The sequence below is a fragment of the Anabrus simplex genome, chromosome 6, assembly GCF_040414725.1.
Source record: "Anabrus simplex isolate iqAnaSimp1 chromosome 6, ASM4041472v1, whole genome shotgun sequence".
In the NCBI taxonomy this organism is placed as follows: Eukaryota; Metazoa; Arthropoda; class Insecta; order Orthoptera; family Tettigoniidae; genus Anabrus; species Anabrus simplex.
The window spans coordinates 106,523,146-106,543,398 of record NC_090270.1 but is presented as its reverse complement, the minus strand read 5'-3'; the positions used below and the strand labels follow the sequence as shown (position 1 = coordinate 106,543,398).

At 37.6% G+C, this 20,253-nt stretch overlaps 1 protein-coding gene across 6 annotated transcripts in view; it reads left to right on the top strand.

The window, feature by feature from the left end:
* The window catches only part of LOC136876152 (monocarboxylate transporter 14), a 204,432-nt gene that overhangs the window by 163,876 nt on the left and 20,303 nt on the right, over positions 1 to 20,253 (top strand). For all 6 annotated transcript variants that reach the window (XM_067149866.2, XM_067149868.2, XM_067149865.2 and 3 more), the window contains exons 3-5: positions 5,948 to 6,381; positions 11,703 to 11,820; positions 18,778 to 18,999. In XM_067149866.2, coding sequence (XP_067005967.2) covers positions 5,948 to 6,381; positions 11,703 to 11,820; positions 18,778 to 18,999 — 774 coding nt within the window. The remainder of the gene's footprint in view (positions 1 to 5,947; positions 6,382 to 11,702; positions 11,821 to 18,777; positions 19,000 to 20,253) is intronic.

Here is a 20,253-nt window from a genome sequence, read left to right as displayed (position 1 = left end):
TATTTTGAAAATCTTAATATTTTATTTCAACTATGATATGATGCCTATTAGCTTTTTTAGAAAAACTTCAGTAGCGACGGGAACAGTTGAGGAAGTTACTGTAGGACCGAAATTCTATCTTGAATCTCACTTTGTATGCCGGTGCTTGATCATTGTGCTAATTGGTACACATTACGGAAAATCATTGTTCACGACGTCTGTTCTCTTGGACTCTTACAGATATCGAAGTTCGATTCTAGATTTAGTCCACATACCTTTCTCAGTTATTTCTGTCCTCATGACAATTCCATATTACTTTCGTTGTGCTGTGACATTTCTGTTTTAAAATCACAATATTCGCGTATGTAGTACGGCTTTGTGACCTGTGGCAGTATACGTAAGTTCTGGAACTTCTGAAAAATGACACTCCAAGGATGTCTCTTTTAATTACGGATTATTAGAGGCTTCCAGATCAATGGTTTTGTTACTAGCCGGATTTAACCGATCCAGCCCAATGGTGGTGTCACTTCCCGGACCCAAGAATACAAACGTTGGCAAGCCTGCTCAGTGTTCTTTGTCGCTATCGGAGACGTGTCGTGTTAAATCTCTAACCTCACTTAACTTTCGTCCGCCGGGTACAGAAGTTTACCGAGGGTTGCGGCCGTGACGAGGACTACTACGGGAATTATGGCGCGCTGCATAGCGAGATACCCATCAGTTGTATTGTCATTGAATGTCCAAAGGGTTCGTTAGTTTTCGTAATAATAATATTGTTCGCTTCTTTTATTCCCTAAGCTAAGAAAATCAGATTTGACCAACCGACAGCATGCATTCGTAGCTATTAGTACCCGTAGTCTCTTGTAATGATTATACCACAGAATTCAAATACCGTATAGGAAGGCGTGTAATATTAACTGGGAAATTCCGCCTGACGTCTTAAGACAAAATAAACGCACTCAACATAGGCACTATAACGGAATCATAACATTCCTGCAATACGTACATACAACAATCACGAGCATTGAAATGACAAACAATAACACATGTACCGGTAGGCCTATGCACAGAATGACGACAATAAATAATGACAAATTAGTCTACTTCGAAACCTGACCTGGTCTAAAAGCAAACTGAAATTCAAATAAAAATACTGTATCAAAAGAATTCCCATACTAAGCAGCATACAATTACAGTACATAACACAGAGACTACATAACACCCGCGAAAGCACAGTTCCTTCCAACAAGTAGAACAAACGTTTAGGCTACTCACCGCTTGTACTGCTCCATGGCTAAATGGTTAGCGTGCTGGCCTTTGGTCACAGGGGTCCCGGGTTCGATTCCCGGCAGGGTCGGGAATTTTAACCTTAATTGGTTAATTTCGCCGGCATAGGGGCTGGGTGTATGTGTCGTCTTCATCATCATTTCATCCTCATCATGACGCGTAGGTCGCCTACGGGCGTCAAATCAAAAGACCTGCACCTGGCGAGCCGAACATGTCCTCGGACACTCCCGGCACTAAAAGCCATACGCCATTTCATTTACCGCTTGTACTGCTTTTTTTTCTTATTAGCAGAGATGGGTTCGATCCTCCTCACCCTTTCCACCACGTGCACCGTTGCTCTCCTCCTCACTGTTTATCACATGAGGAGGTTTAACTTGAATTTGAACATCCATGTCGAATGATCATATTGTCCACAGCAGTTTAAACAAATCGCTATCTACGTGCTGTATGATCGGAAACAGTGCTAAAAGGAATCTGAAGAAAACCTGTTTCACGAATAGATTTCGAACAGTCTCACTACGGCCTTCTGACGGAGCGACCGCATTGATGAAATGTCAAAACCCTTCGGTAATTCTTTGGTTGCCGGTTTGTGAAATATCAACGGCACCGACGACCTCATAATGCACTGAACAGGCTTGCCAACGTCGGCGCATTATACTGAGTAACATGAAAGATGAATGACAAAGATGAAAGGTTGGCGTTACAAAATGCCTTTTTTCCCCTTGCCTTGCGGACAATATGCGCCGCGGCCATAGAAAAGAGCCATTCGAAGGGAATGTGCCCTGAATGGGCCACTGTTTTGTGACAGAGATTGGCCTGAACACTGGAAACATTGTGAATTCATGATCAAAGAGTTAACTTGAGCGCCGGGGTGCAATGTGTTGGCTGCGAGTACAGACTTGTGGAACCGCCTTGTCCGGTTCAAACTCCGCCCTTATCTTATTTTCACCGAACTTTGTAACCCTGTGTGTACAAATCATGCGAACTCTGAGACAATATGGACACTGCTTTCATGGTCTCACTTTTAGGTTTAGGTTTAAATTCTATATAATAACTTTTTCGGGCAGGTTGGGTCATGCAGGATCCTCTCTGCTACTTCAGGTATCGTAAAACATTATTAATCTAGGATTCCAATATCGAAACTGTTTTAGCCTTTTTCTGCCAGTCACATTCTCAAAAGCTTCGGAGTTACTCGCTGTATTATCTCTTCTGCGGTTCATTTTGATTTTTACAACTTCATAAACTTTTTTTCAAACTCTTACTTGGTGGTTGCGATATTTCGCGAATCCGGTTTCCCACGATTTTGATTATTCTTAATCGACGCGTCTGATCCAGGTGAGTTGTTTGACATCCAAGAACATCATCCTAGCACAACGAAAGCCGAAGCTGTATTAATTTATCGCGCACAGCGCAGAGCACACGGCCATTTTGACATGTTTATTGATCGCACGCCGTCATGCAAGACTGACTATAAAAAAAAAAATGTCTTTTCACGAGAGTTTAATCCTGACGTAAACACGGTATGTCCACGCCTCCGCCAAAGAAAGAGTTGTGATTTGCCGAGCGTGTAGTACCGACCTCCACCCCGTCAACATCTCGTGTTTGGACGTACACGGCTGCGCATTGCATACGACAATAGCGCGAAGATCTGAACTTCTGAATAAAGGACTAAACCTGGATTATGTTCACTTAGTTTATTGAACATATTCACAATGTACTGCCTGTGGTCACGTCTGAACGGTTTTCCTCTTTTGTGCTTCACTACACGCGATGATCCTACCTCTTGCTCCATTTCTCTCACTATGAATACTGACACTGACTGCTGCTGCAAGATGCAACACCTCATCTCCACGCTGTACAGCTGGGACTTTCCCCCACTACGAGAAGACTTCCTGTATTACACCACGCCTTGTGCCTTCATTTCTCGTTATTTAATCATTATTTTATAACATTAAAAAAGCGCATGTGTATATATATACCGGTATATACGACAACCATATTTTAATTTGATTACGTACTTTTCCAAATTCTCTAAATGTAATAAACTAAATAAAATAAAATGCGACGTACTATTTTTCTTCGAGCTCACATACAGTCGAGTGAGTGCGACGGTTGCTTCTCCAATCAACTACGTCTATGTCCACGTGCAAAGGCAACCTGCTCTCCATGTTTACATCAGGATTGCACTCTCGTGAAAAGCGGTATACAATTGTAGTTGGTCTTGCATCAGGCCAGATGACGTTGCAGTAGATTGGGAGTGCTCTTCTCAAATAAGAGTTTGTCCTGACAAAAGAAACAATGCTGCGGTGCATAGTGATGAAGTTCATTTAAAATCTTCCATGAAATCATGACAAGCTTTCTGCTATAGGGACTGTCGGGAGAGAAGTAAAGTAAAGAAGTTAATAACCCAAGGTAACTAGAATATAAGGTAGGCTACTCCGGCGGTTGAAGCTTCCATTGGTTGGAGCGCTCTGACGTCACGCGGTATGAACGATAGCGAGTAAGGAACACAGTCGCAGTACAGCAAGCCTGTGAATTCTCGTGCCTGTGAAACATCTTCTCAATCTTTAATCAAATAATAGTCTGGTTTAGTCCGATTCGATAAGTAATGGCACTTCCAATAGATTTAAAAATGTGAAAATGCGTTAAATTTCGTCACATGCTGAGCAAGTAGAACATCAACTATCAAATACATGACATATAATATGATAAGAAATAAAATATTGCCATGCAACTCAAAATAATTAATTTATTTCCTGATGAAGTAAATATTTGGATTAAATGGCATAGGAAAATACGCATCATATGGACATCTTTATGGAATTATATTAAATTATTAAAACGTACGTGTCAGGAGACTTAATTACTTGATGAACCAGCTCAAAGCTTAGCCTTCTTATTGGCATATTTTCTCAGCGCTAGCTCCTTACTCTTTGCATTAAAATGCCATATCCTAATAAATGTCCTGGTCCTTACGTAGAGACAAATTATTTTGTCATGGAATACTGGCAATTTTTACTTAATAATAGAAGTAAGAGTTTTCACTTTTTTGCATCTGGATACAGTCTTACCGTGAAACACACCAAATGAAATTTCGAACTGGGCTATATTTTTTAACCACTCATGACTGGGATGTGTGAGGCCCCCTTTTGAAATAATTGAGATCCAGTAACAGGTCTCTTCTCGCACGACATTTTTGTCTCTTTCTTCGTATTTACTGTATATCGGATCACGGATACTGTATTATTTCACAAGCTTCAAAATATATTCGGAAATATAAGTTATTAGCACATAATAATATTAATGTTATTGGAATTTACGTCCCACTAACTATGTTTTTGAGCACCTTCACCACCGGACTGAGACAGGATCGAACCTGCCAAGTTGGGCTAAGAAGGCCAGCGATCTACCATTTGAGTTGTTACTCAGCCCGGCTATTAGCACATAACAATAATTATAGAAAATATGATTTTCATTCAATCATTTATATCTGACACCTTTTTACCGTACGAGCTGTAATAATGGAGATATTCAAGAGTTTATTACAAAGTGTTTCAATAACCAAGCATTGCTGACGAGGAAGTATTGTTTTGCCATCACAGTAGCAAACTAACTGGCTATGATGGTTGTTGTCGTTATTGTCTTTATAATAAGCGAAATAATAATAATGTTATTTGTGTTACGTCTCACTAACATTTACGGTTTTCTGAGACTCGAGGTGCCGTAATTTTGTCCCACGGGAGTTCTTTTACATGCCGACAATTTATAGCACCACACACGTTTCCTTAATATGTTGACTGCATTTTAATCAGTACAGTGGTTCTACTTCAGATACTGACAACACGAACACTGTTCACGTAGTGAACTACTATAAAATTACTATATATCCGTGATCCGATATACAGTAAATACGTAGAAAGAGATAAAAATGTCGGTCGGTTGGTCGGTCACTTGCTTTCTTGGCTTACGCTGCGTGAACCATCAACGATAGACCCCAAGTGTAAGCGTACGAAATGTGTTCATCCTCTACAAAAAAAGTCCGCGATGGCACATACCTATTTCCAACCGGCTGCCCTCTAGAAGCGATTTTATGCTACAGTCCGTGGTAAAAAATGTAACTCCTTAAAATTAAATAAATATTTCAATATTATCCTCAAGTTCCTCATCAAAATAAATTGTTTGACCTCCTCCAGTATTTTATAAGGATTACAATAACCTTGTCAGGACATTATTTGCATGAATGGTTCAGAAGTTGTGACCATTTTAGACTGTAGTGGTAATACGTGTCAGCAGGACGGGCGACCGCTGTTTCATACCACATGACGTCACGCAGAAGGCGGACAGGGAGAGAAACAAGTGAGCGCGATGCGGGAAGAGACCCCTGTGTTACTAACCATTTGAAAGGTTTTTCAGATCTGTGGATGGAAACATTTCACAAACGAGAACATTTTACTCTGATATATCTTAAGGGGGTGTCATTTTATTTAATTTCAGACCAGGAAAGCACAGTGTGCTTAATTAATACTAATTACAGTTAAATATTACTTGGTAAGGTCCAATGTGTTCATTGAGAATGGTTGAATACCCTCGACTACGTTGCATTTTTTAAATTTGGGCTTTTTATCAATGAGTTTTGTAGATATTTTGGATTGTAGGCTTCATTCCTCTGTATTGTATTCTTTAGGTTCCTTTGGAGGTCCTGGAAACACTTAGTTCTAACAAGAAACTCTTCAACGTCATTCTCGAGAATTACCCAAGTCTTCTTCTTTGCCGAAGTCTCAGTGACAACGGAAAGATAAATGCCATCCCTTCAGACTACGTCCAGACTAGAGTGCCAGTCACGATGTCCATGCGCCTGAAGGCTGCCAACAAAAGTCAACGAAAGTCTCCGCCCGGCCCAGAGAAAGATGCCGTCGCCATTTCTTCTGATACAGCAGGTGCCCCACTTCTTCCGGGTGGAGCTGGTCCAGGGGTGCAGATTGTCAAGTCACCAGTCAGGACTAAATCCATCTTGGGCAGACCGCCGCCAAGGACGGAATCCCTCACGAGGATAAAGCGGCAGTTCTGCTCAACCACACCCCAGGCATCACACTACCTACAAGGAATCCGTGTTCATAGGTACGCTGCTGTAGAACCCGTTGATTTCAGTCCATTATCCCATTTAAACTCCTTATTATCTCTCCATTATAAGAGTAATGTTTGGTTTTTAAATGTAGTATACATTTATCCTGGAATGCTGTTTCACTCATTTGCATGATGAAATGTAAATTTACTTGCAGCTGCACTGAGTATTTAGTGAAGGTTTTTGATTTCAGTTGTTTTTAAATGCTCATAATCTTGTTATCTGGAATTTGTAACTATGCTATTAGTTTAGAAATGATGTACTTGCTGTATGAGTGCAGGGATGATATCTGTTAATTACTCATGAACATGCCAGTTTAGCTGTAAATCTTTGTGCGTTAATCTTGTGAACTTCAATATTTGTTAGCCAACAAAATATTCACCATAAAATTTGACCTATTGGGACTATGTGAGTAAGCATACTACCTTGAATTTGATAAAAGCATTGTTACATGAACATCCTTTACAATTATTATTATTTTTTTTTAGCTGTCATTCCCTGATACGGTATGGCAGGCCTGCTAAAGGGTGACACCACCTCTTGGGCCAGGAGAAGTATTTTGATAATTTTAGGTTTGTGAAGGGAGCGGCTATGACCTATAAAAGGAACTGTCCCAGCTTCTGCCTGGAGGTGAGAGTGGAGAAACAACGGAAAACCATTCTCAGGACAGTCAGATTTGAACCCCTCACCTCCTAAATGTGATCTGCTCGGTGATCACTTCTTGTAATGCCACCTAGTAACATAGAACTAATTGCCAATTGGATAACTCGTTAAATAATTAAGTTTCAGAATTCCATGGATATGTAATGTTAGGTTTCCAAGTTTACCTACAATCTAGTACCATAATAAATTCTGGAAATGTTGGGGAAAAATAATTCATTGTATTATCATCAAGAAATTTTCTGGTACAAATGTAATATATGTACTGAAATTATTTGCCACCAGCTGTAGTCTGTTCCCCATTAACCACGTAACTTTGATACATGGTTACTAGCCATCTGAGCTTAAAACTGGCTGTTGGAGTGACACCGTTAAATTTCAATTTGAAGCTTCAGGGACATCATATTTCATAACTGGATACATGCCCTGAAAATTCTTCCGTAAGATTCTATTCGCTCGCATTTTTTCTTCTTTTCCTTTTCTGTAGAATATAGATATGATTTTTTACACATAAGTTAATGAAATATTTACTATTATCAACAGTTACCAAGTAAGGGACAGTTTGAGACCATGAAGATAAGAAAATGATTATAATGACCTTGTAGCAAGTGGCAAGGCCTGTCATTTACTTCTAGGGCAACAGACTTGATTAAATAACTAGCACTCCTGAAATATGTCCAAAGGCAGCTGGACGTGACCCTCACAAATGGCACACACTGCTGGTAAGCTGCCATCTAACCATCTTGCGCAATTTGATCGTAAACAGCAAAGCAATCTGTTATCACCCGTGCGTCGCATATGTCCGTAACATCTCAGTCGCTGCACTGTTATTCTGTCCTGCAGTCTTACAACTTGAGCCTGCTTGCGGATTTCCTCATTACGGACTCTGTCCCTCCGTGTTTTGCTGATCATGCTACAGACAAATTTCATTTCTGCTGCCTGGATTCTACTAACATCTTTGTTTCTCATGGTCCATGTTTCGCAACCATAGGTTAGGATTGGTACGTAATAGGTTTCATATATGACTCTCTTACATTTTGTTGGTATTTTCTTGTTCCATATTATGTCTTTAACTATTGTAAAAGTTGCTACCTGCCTGAATACTGTGGGAAATTTCCTTATCTATAGAACCAGTATCAGAGATAACGCTTCCAAGATACTTGAATTGATGGTTCATCTGTAGCTGTTTCCCCTCCATTTCAATGTGTCCCATCGGTTGTCCATATCTCTTCATAACCATAACCTCACTTTTCTCTTGGCTGAAGATGAGTCCATATTCTTTAGCAGATTCTGCCCAGGAGTTTGTCCTTGAAGATCTTCTTTAGAGTCTCCCCACAAGCATATATCATCCGCGAACAATATAACTTTCATTTTCTTACCTCCAATGGTTTGGTGAACTTTTCTCTGAATCTCGTTCATCACAGTGATGAAAAGAAGAGGAGACAGAACACCACCCTGTCTTAACCCAGATCTTATATCAAAGGTTTCAGTCATTCCTACAGGTGTTTTGACTTTACTTCGGGTAACTTCATACAATTCTTGATCCGGTGTATCATGTCATCCTGTATTCCAATTTTCTTCAGTGCTTCCCACACCTTCTCTCTATTCACTGCATCAAATGCTTTCTTGATATCCAGAAAGGCTAACCACAAATCTCGGTTGTGTTCATAGTATTTTTCCATTAACTGACGGACTGTAAAGATTAAATCAGTTGTTGATCTCCCCTTCCTGAATCCATACTCTTCTTCGAAGAGGTTATCCCAATTAAGGTCTTTCCTCATATTAACACCTAGGTACTTAAGTGATCCCCATGAGTAATTCCATGAATGCACTAATTAAAACGGAGAGGTTTTTATCCTTTTTTTGAAACTCACAACCTAACTTTACCCCATTTACCTGCTACCCATCTCACAACATTGTTGAGGTCTTCTGCAGTAAATTACAATCTTGTAACTTATTTATTACCCTATACAGTATATCATCATCTGCATAAAGTCTTATTTCTGAATCTATTCTTTACTCGCATTGTGTGTGTGTGTGTGTGTGTGTGTGTGTGTGTGTGTGTGTGTGTGTGTGTGTGTGTGTGTGTGTGTGTGTGTGTGTGTGTGTGTGTGTGTGTGTGTGTGTGTGAACATGGACGTCCAATAATACTGCCTTGAGGAATTCTGGAATACTACAAGTTGAACTCCAGTGGAGTAACATTTCCTAATCCCGAACTGCCTTCTCTTAAACCAGTTAGTAATTTTACAAACATGTCTAATATCATCAGAAAGATTGCTTTCCCAGAGCTTACATACAACACGTCAAGCTGAATGGCCCATAATTACTGGCTTCATATTTATCGCCCATTCCTTTATACATGGGCTACTATAGCAACTATCCATTCATTTGCTATAGCTCCTTCGTGCAAACAGCCTACTTTAAATATGGTACTATATCCCAAACAATTGCCTTCAGTACATCCCCAGAAATCTTATCATTTCCAGCTGCTTTTCTAGTTTTCAACTTTTTTTATCTTATTACAAAGGTTGCTGTGGTTTGATTTCTGGCAAATGGAAGTGAGATTTTGGAAATGGTAAGTCGTGCACCTGTGATTCAGGTTTGACATTCAATTGGAGATTCTGTGGCTATGATCATTATATCAGCAGCTGCATAAAAGACTGTTTTTTATTTTTTATTTTACTCCACTCTTTAGAGATGACTATTATTCTGATATGCAGTAAGGAGGATCATATTTGATGGAACATTTCTTTCTCGGACGGTCTTCAGAAACGAGCTCCACAAGTGGTGTTAATTCTTCTGGAGACACCATCCATATTACAAATGTGAATGTCAATTGATTTGGAAAAATTAACGTGTCTCTGACACTGATGTTTTGTGGACTGTACTCTCCAATGGTAATTTTATTGCGATTCTATACAAAAATTAACTATGTATGGCATGCATTATTTTGTGTTACAAAATCAGAGGAATGATACACATCGTCACATGATGAATAGTTGCCTTAACAAATTAAATCTAAACAGACCATTGCTTATAACAGACAACATAAATCTATCTACTAGGGAAAAATAATTAGAACTTATTCAAAGCTGTGTTACATAGTTTGTGTTGTACCAGCTGAGTCAGTACATCCAAGCAATGAGAAGAGCCTTACAGGCCACTGTGGCCCTTGCAGAGTAGAAGGTGATCTTGGCACTAAGTGGTTATTATCATTACGTCAGACCACTATTTTTATAGGAATAAGCCTGGCACTCATTTCTGTTGTAGGCTTACTGAACCTGAGTCCTCTCCCTATCCAGATATAATGGTCTCGTTCCTGAATTCCACAACTCTACGTTCTGCTGGGTGAAGCCCCATTACACTGAATACCTGGTTTTTCACGGCAAGGTAAGATCTTAGGTATCTTAACTTGTCTTAAATGGCAGACGTGGTAGACTGGACCCTGCGCTAGTAGAGATCTCTACATTTGAAGACCAGCTCTGACACTGAATATATTGAGTGGGCTTGTAGCTCGTTCTCAGATATGACACTTCATATTCCGGAGTAGTACTGATACTTGCATGCTTTTTTAGAATTTCTTTCTAATTCATTCCCTCAAGTTATTAAGTCACATGTAATAGAACAGACGTAACAGTAACGTAACAGACTTTACTATTCATACTTTTTGGACATCATTCTCTGACATTATCCACACTTACTTTCTGCCTACACTTTTCTTGCCTTCTAATTAACCAATAACTGCAGTGTAGTTTCAGTCAAAACCCAAGCCTCACAATTCAGGAAATACATCAAGTGCATGTAGGTTACCAATGTCACATTATTCAAAATATGTTGCTGAGCTTTGATACTAATGTCCAGTATTGACCTTACCTGTTTCTTTAAAATCACTTTTGTCACTTTGAACATTTCCCTTGGTGATCTTTGAAGAATTCGGCAGCTGCGTAAATTATCTAATTAGGAAGTATAAATTTTGAAACGACAGCTTAAGAATGATTTCCAATGCTTTATCCCTTTCATTGCAACACCTCTTTAGTATGCCGGGTTGAGTGGCTCAGCTGGTTAAGATGATGGCTTTCTGAGTCGAAGTTGGCAGGTTCGATCCTGGCTCAGTCCAGTGGTATTTGAAGATGCTCAAATACGTCAGCCCCATGTCTGCACATTTACTGGCACATATAAGAACTCCTGCAGGGAAAAAATTCTGGCACCTTAGCATCTTAGAAAATCATAAAAGTTGTTAGTGGAATGTAAAAAAACCAATAACATTATTATTCTCTTTACTACCATACTTCTTACAAATCTTTCCAGGCACTGGAGTCAGTAGGCTAAAAACATTTGAAAGGTGGGTGCCACTAGCATCCCGACCACTGGCTACTCATCTAGACCAGCGGTGAAGAAAAAGAAAACAACACAGGCCTAACTGTAAATCAGCCTAATGACTTCAAAATCAATTGATAAATACAGATTCATTCTTTTAACCCACATAGCTTACACTGTGAATTCATTGATAGCATGCAGTGTACTGGTACCTGAAGAAAGTGTACATGTAGAAACATAATTTTATTCCTTTTTGGTTTAGTCTCTGCTGTCCTAAATGGAAACATATTAAAATTATTGACCCATTTTCCAAATAACTAGTTTCTTCTCTTGTTTGCAGGAACTCCGTGATGTACAGAGGTGCCATGCTGAACATTCATCGTTATCGACTGAGAGCTTCTTCCTGTCCCGATATTTATCGGAATTCAATGACTACCATAGCGCGGGAAAACGAGGAGGTAAGACTTGAGTATTAGGTATTAAATAACGTGTACATTAATCTCGGTTAGGCATAAACATGCCCTCGAGGCATGTTTTCTGCCTTTAATGTACATTTTAGGTTATTTTTTTCATTATTGTTATGCACTTGAAGCGAGCAGCAGACTTATGCATAGGGCCACAAATTCAGAGGTGGGGGCCCCAGCCATGAGATGTAATACTACACATTAGTTAAGGACACAGGGCACTGAAAATGTCAGTTCTATGGAACAAAATTAAAAATGATTTTCCATACTTAATCTGGAAAGAAATATGTTACAATATAGCAAAATACAGGAAGAAAAGGAGATCCTTCGATGTGTTAGTGCGACGTTAAACAAACAGCAAAAAAATGTGGGAATAGCGCTCCAGATGTAGTGTACAACTGAGTAAAACTATTCAGCAGAATGGTAGTTTACAGCTCTAAAGATATGGGTATTTTAGATTTATCACATTACAGATCAGGTGCTTAATTCACTCTGTGTTGTACTAAGTCAGAAATAATGAAGCCTGTGGACATTAGCAAGGTCATCTGTTCCTTTTACCAGCTTTTTTTTTTTTTTTTTTTTTTTAAAGAAATAGGGAGATTAAGGAAGTGGCAAAATTTCATACACAAAATCTACTAATAATAAAATAGAAAAACCTTATTCTATGCCTTGACAAAGAAGTCTAACCTAATTGTATTTTGATACAGATTTGGTTTCATTTAGAAGTTTTACACCATTCACTAATATTGTAAATTTTTCTGCATTAATACTTTAAGTTTACTGCAATTTGTAGTTCTCATTTTGAGATTCGTATTGCTTCTATTTGGAACATTATTGTTCATGATAAGAAATACTCAATATGAGCATTAGATAATACCTGTTTATGCCTTTTTTGTTTCGTTGTTTGGGGCGTTGACCTATAGAGATCTTTTGCCTCTACTTGCATCATGTGATATGAACCTGGGAGTAATTGGAATGGAGAAAGTGTAGAGTGTTGAATGTGAGGAAAGGAACGTTAAGGATGACACGAACACCCAATCCCCAGACCACGGATATTAATCATTTACAGTCAAAAACCCCCTGATCCAGCCGGGAATCGAACCCGGGGCCGCCGGGTGACAGGCGGATGCGTTGCCACCTACACCGTTGGGCCAGACTTGTTTATGCTTAGAACAAAATCTATTAATTTGTTTATATTTGGAATATAAACATTATTTGATGTTACAGTGGCACTAACATCCATTTCTGCTTAGCATTACCTTCTATATACACTACACATTTTAATGCATCCCAAGAACAACAAAATTATTTTTACGAAGAAACATCACTCGCACAGTTTAGCTCAGACACAGAGGTAGTATACACTTAAAACCGTAATTTTTAAGAACAAAACTTAACTAAAAACACATGATACTGTATAGGCTTTTGGGCTTATGCCGTGTCAAGAAAATAAGGTGAAATTCTTAACGTTTCACAGGGAACTGTGCTCTGCGTCCTCAGAAGAAATCTCGACTGTCCACGAGAAAGGCTTCTTAAACAATGTTCCCTGCGAAACGTTAAGAATTTCACCTTATTTTCTTTACACGGCATAAGCCCAAAAGCCTATACAGTATCATGTTTTTAAGTACGGGCCGTGAAAGCATTAATGACAACAATTCTTAACTAATTAAGAATACAAGGAATCAAAGAATTCAACAAAGTTTTTTTCCAGTTAGTTTTCAAGGTTTAATTTAGAACAGTGCCTAATATTCTGTGGGGTATACCACCAAAGTACCTTTCTACTTTTCTTTGTTGAACTGTAATAATTAATAACTATAAAGCTTCCTGGGATTTCATAATACTGAGATAAGAATTCTCCAAATGCTTTGATAACTGAATAGAAATGACTCCAATATGTACAAGAAAGCTAAGCTAAATTTCAACAAAGGTTTTTCCACTTCTAGATTTCTAGATTTTCATTGTTGAAAGTTTCTCAGTGCTATAGGTCAATCATTTATACCTCTTTTAATGGGTTCTCAATTTCTTAAGATACTTTCTAAGCTGGTATAACAGAAAACCACCTAGTTCATACATATCAAAAGATTTCAGACCATTCACAATCTACAAAATGACCTTAATACTTCCCTCAGTTTGGCTGAGTAGAAAAGTGGCTACAATGGAACCTCAATTTCTCGAATCACCTCGGGAGCTAAATTTTATTAAGAATTATCGAAATTTCGTGATACAGAGAACAGTTTTTGAGCATGTATAGCACATAATTGAGTAATATGTATCTACGGGCTTATACTGCATATTTTATTTTTAACAGTACTTGAAAATATACGAACAAACTCTATTTTACAGCATCACTTTAATTACAATACTTACTATAGTAACTTTTCTGAAGACAGGATACAGTACGCACAGTAATGAAACAAGAAACATACCTCCGTTAACACCTTTGGAAAAAATCCGTTAGTCTCTTCTGTTTGTTACCCTCTCCTCCCTTCACGTTGAAATTTCTTGTCAATACCACAGATTTGAGATTCGTAAATGGAGCTTGTCATCCGCTACTTTGGGGGTTACTTTCATTTATGACCGGTAATTAATTCACACCCAAGAAACAGCGTGTCTTCACCAATCACTACAAGTTTTAGTTTTTCGGTTCCAGTCATATTAGCTCCCAACATTACTGTAACACTTCCTGTACTTCTTAACTGTTCCTCACAAACGAAAAATGCTGCATTGAACAGTTAATGTTGTACAAAATTCGAGTTACAAAGTATTTTTTGCTTCAAGGGAGGAAATATTTGCTTCGAGAAATAGAGAAATTTGTATAACCAAATTTCGAGTAATAGAAAAATAAATACATGTGAAGAATAGGACAAACGGCCGGGAAATTTAAGTTACTTCGAGATACTGAAAATTCAAGTAATGGAGGTTCGAGATATCGAGGTTAGACTGTATATTAATTTAGCATCAATACTTGAATATCTAAATCTTAACACTTACATGCATGTGTTATTGCGTTGTGTTAAAGTGGAGAGCAGTGAGGACTTCTCTAAGTTAAGTTCCAAAATTCAAGTTTTTAAGCATTTAAATATAAATAATCATGAATATTATACATCTATATATATAAAATAAGAGTTTTGTCTGTACATTGCTCAGAATTTGAAAAGAATGGTATTTCTATATTGGTCATGTCCATAGTAACAAGAAAATTTACATTTTACTTTTCCATAATTTCTGTCTGTCTGTCTGTCTCTGTACGTACGTATGTACACGGATCACGAGAAAACGGCCGAAGAGAATGTAATGAAAATCGGTATGTAAAGTCTGAGGATGAGCCGCTACAATCTAGGCTAAAAATAATTTTATTCACGCTGATTAAAATTGGTAGTTTAGGGGAAGGCCTTAAATTTAATTATCGAATATTTGTTATTATCAGTCCTATCGATAAATACTATATAACTAAAGTTATATAGAATTCAATTTCCAATCATTTATGTCTTATACATTTTTACCGTACCGGCTCTGATAACACAGATATTAATGAATTTGTATTTTTGTTGCTAAGTCCATATCAACGCCGAGCCACGAGAAAACGGGTTAACAGAATTTAATGAAAACCGCTATATAGAGTTGGGGAATAAGAAACTACAGTCTAAGCTGTAAATCATTTTATTTCCCCGAGATGAAATGGTAGTTTAGGGGAAGGCGCCTGAAATTTTATTTTTAAATACCGGCACCTATGTTATTGGTGCTATCATAGACAATACAATTTCTGATCATTTATGTTTCATTCAGTTTTACTGTACCGACTATGATAAGAGTGGTATTTCAGAAGGCCTACAATATCCAAAGCGCATAACACTGATCAACAATAACTTTGCATTGACCATTGTTTGTTGTGATGTTCTTTGTGCCGCTCAACTCCGATAGATGGAATTACTACTGTGTACTGAGTATAACAGCCTGACTGAACATTGGCGGGAAATAGCTAGGGAGTTGGAAAACTTTCTTCTTTAGCATGCCACTCCTCTGGTTCATACATTTTCTGATACTGCAGGTACATAACACACTGGTTCATCATAGCATTCGAGCGATTCAGTCCCTACTCTGAGGCACTGATTGGAATGAGTAGTGTGCATATTTAATGGAATAATGACAGGAGTGTTCATGGCAGTCTGCGACCTGGTTGTTCCAGCTTTGGAACTTCGGACTGTTAGATCGGCACCGTAGTACTGTTTGTTGAAAGCGAGAAAGTGTGCGGTTTTTCATTTGATCGAGTATTTTATATGATAACATTGCTTTCAGTCGCTACATTCCTACCAACGTTTTTGTAATGACCTATGTGCTATGTTGAATTCAGTTAGGAAAACCACCAAGTCAGTCTTTCTGAGAATCCCGTAGCGAAGCACGGGTACATCAGCTAGTTTCTAAATATATTTGAGTGTGACTTGATAGAATCTGATAGGTTTCGTTCTTGAAAGAACATTGTCATTCTATTTTTATTAAGTAATTTCTTTTTCAGGTGTAAGTAAGGTACCATAATTATTTTCTTTTACAGACAGTATTACTTTATAAATTTATTTATTCAAAATTAGTTTTGGCAGACTGATGAACCAAACGGTTATAAATTGACTTTAGTGTATTAATCAATAAATCATGGATGTCACTTGAAACTTTATTCCCCTGTTTGATGAAACCTAGAAATTTTTTCTTGATTCCGTTGAAGGGATCAAATTGCCTTACAAATATTGGGACACTTTCCTATTATTGTGATAGGAAGTACAGGTATCAGTTTGGATCACTTTCACCTAATTATTAAAAATTCATTACCGAGCTCGATAGCTGCAGTCGCTTAAGTGCGGCCAGTATCCAGTATTCAGGAGATAGTAGATTCGTACCCCACTGTCGGCAGTCCTGAAAATGGTTTTTCGTGGTTTTCCATTTTCACACCAGGCAAATGCTGGGACTGTACCTTAATTAAGGCTATGGCCACTTCCTTCCAACGCCTGGGCCTTTCCTGTCGCATTGTCGCCATAAGGCCTATCGGTGCGACGTAAAGCAACTAGCAAAAATAAAAAAAATTTATAAAAAATAAAGATTCATTTACACTTCCAGGTGCTAAGACTTTTTTCACTAGCATTTGAGCCTCTGTTTAGCCACAGCACATTTTTTTAGAATCATCTGAGTCACTGAACATATCCTTTGAAAGTTTTTTAGAACCACCAAGCTTTTGTACCTCAGGTTATGTTTCACCTATGGCTCATTAATGCAAACTCGCCAGCATTTTCTCCTTCATTACTGTTTGCACACAGGTTTGGCGAATTGACTGCTTTTTAAATTCAGTTTATATTTTAAGTTACTACTTGCAAAACCCAAAAAGTAGTGCGTGCTCAGTAATATTTTGGTTAGTATACCCACTATTTCTAAATATCAGTGACTATGATTTTTGAAATTTAATATATATTATAAAAACTAAACCAAACTAAATCCCATGGCCTACCAAACAACCGCTGCTCAGCCCGAAGGCCTGCAGATTACGAGGTGTCGTGGTTAGCACAACGAATTCTCTCGGCCGTTATTCTTGGCTTTCTAGACGGGGGCCGCCATTCCACAGTCAGAGTGTTCCTCAATTGTAATCATGTAGGCTGAGTGTGGACCTCGAACAAGCCCTCAGATTCCGGTAAAAATCCCTGATCTGGCCAGGAATCGAACCCGGGGCCTCCAGGTAAAGGGCAGGCGCGCTATCCCTACACCGCAGGGCCGGCACAATATATATGACTTTACATTATGTTCTTAGCTGTAGTGTTCATGTGCTATACACAGTCGGAGTTGTTGAGAAGTGATGGTTGCCTAATTGTACTTCCCTTTAACAAATTTTAGGCCAAGGTAAGAAATAATTACAAAATTTTTTTTTTTTTTTTGGTGTTACTATCCATTCGTTTAAGGGTAATTTATTGCAAATAAAACGGAATTTCGAAAATAATTGAGAGTGTAGTATTTACAGCATGGGTCATTTTCGACCTCAGCATTCAGTTTGACTTTTACAGACATAACTATGCATTAAATATCGCTTCCAAAGCACTAAGACATACATTTTTTGATAATTCATTGCTATTCAAAAGTAATATTAAAAGTGATATGTTAGAATTTTATTCTAATTGGAATTAATTTTGAAACTCTGTCTTCCAGTAACCTCAACTCAGGTTTTGTACAGCACTTTCCAAAGCCTACATGCTTGGGACCATTCCACCAGCACTTTACTTTATGCACTCTGTTCAGAATTTGGAATTTCAGTTTTGTTATGTTCTCATTGTTGATGGCTTTGTTGATTGTACATTTAATTAATTTGTGGTTGTGGCAATTGTTTTAAGGTGCAAAATGACTAGATTATTGGCCACTTGCAATGTGACCTATCAGGGAAGAGGAAGAATTAATGGAACAAGTTAAGGCCTGGAAATGCTGTTTCCATTCTCAGTTACTGTAGATAGATCACTCAAATTTTTCAACAACATATTTTGTAAACATGATTTAAAATCAATAGAGGAGTGTCTTTGCTCATAACACCCAGTTTCTTAAATATTGGCAGAAGTGCAATATAAGTTGTAATAGATGGCACTGTGTTAATATACCTTAGTTTATCATTTTAGCTGATAGCAACAATTTCTGCGATATTTATTTATTTATTTATTTATTTATTTATTTATTTATTTATTTATTTACTTATTTATATATATATATGTGTGTGTGTGTTTGTTTGTTTGTTTGTTTGTTTGTTTGTTTATTTATTTATTGAAGATTGACGCTGAGGTCAAAGTATACATTAAAAAAGATGAGCATTAAAAGTAATGGTGAGTTGATTACATAATGGTTGGTAAGCCCATTTGACATGAATATACCACGAGTCATGTTGGAACGATTATTATTTGCTATTTTGATTATTTTTGTTGTTGTTTATTTTAGAAATGGTACTCAGATTTTCTGGACCTGATCAAAGGAATGCTGGATTTCTCTATGTTCCTCGAGTTACATTTCCTGCTGATGTCTCTCTCTACTATTCTGCTCTTCACGTGGTTCATCGTGCCTTATTTTTATCTGGCTGATTTTATGAGTCTGTATAACTTCACTGAAGCCGAGAGCTCTCTGATGCTCAGTGTCATCGGCATCTCTAGCACAATTGGGATGGTATGTGGAAACTTAAATTGTTTGCTTATCTAGCTTATTTGGAAATCCTGTTTTACACTCATATCCACCACACATTTCTTTAGGTGTTTCAGAACATTTTAGTGAAGCAATTCTTCATTATTTGCATTTGAGAATGGAACGTCAGATTTGCCGTCAAAAAATTTCTGTTGTTGATTTTATCCTATTAACTCTAGAATGCTAACCCTCTTTCACCACTTATTATTACTAACCATGCATAAATTTGACTACGGTACTCCAATTTACAATTGTTATTTTCTTTGTAACAGCTAATATTTGGTAACATTTTGTATTTTTTGAGTTCCTAGAGTCATAAACCTAACATGAATCAAAATACGTAGATACTAAATCATTTTATGTGATTGTTTATTAAATATAGCAAACTTGATAAACAGAAAATTAACGCACTATATGATAACTAAATTTTATTATACAGCATATTAAAATAAACCCATAAAACTATGAATGTGTTTCTTTATGACACAAACCAAAACCACCATGAAAATAAACAAAATAATTGTAAATGTAAAAATGGTATAAAGAAACATTTTACAAGTTCAACTGCAAGAATTTCCCTGTAGTTCTAATTTGTTCACAAGCCTCTAAAAAAAACATCCACTAACAATTTGTTTCTTGCGATCAAAATTAGAATTTTCTAGTCAATCATCTTTACAGGAATCCGATGTAATTGGGTCTGTTTAGGGTCTTAAGGTGACAATGGGTGGATAGAGGAATCACAAACACTTAATTTCGTTCCCTCCTTCTAGACCTTAGATGCTCTTTCTCATCTTCGTAATTCAAATATTCGTCACTGTCACTAGTATCATGAACACATCATCTTCCACGAAATTGTCTTCTTCACTCACTGCCTCATTGTCTTCTTCATCTGATTTGTACAATAATCGCTAATTTTATCTGGCATTCTGGTAGCCATTTCTCTTCTACAATGCCCTATGATAATAGACACTGAGTTGATAGTGACATACAAAAAATACATGTATACTTAAGAAACAGTAAGTGACTGTTCAAATTAAGGTACGTACCTTGATGTCAATTAAAAACCGTAATTCTGTATTACACTACCTCTAACCGTTTGTCAGTATGACAACACCCATCTAATTATCACAGGAATGAAGAAAGAAATCATCAATCGCACACCCCACAGTCAACAACTCCACAAGAAATTCAGCTACACAAAATGGTGGCAGACACTCGTATGCGGAAGGCAATAAACTA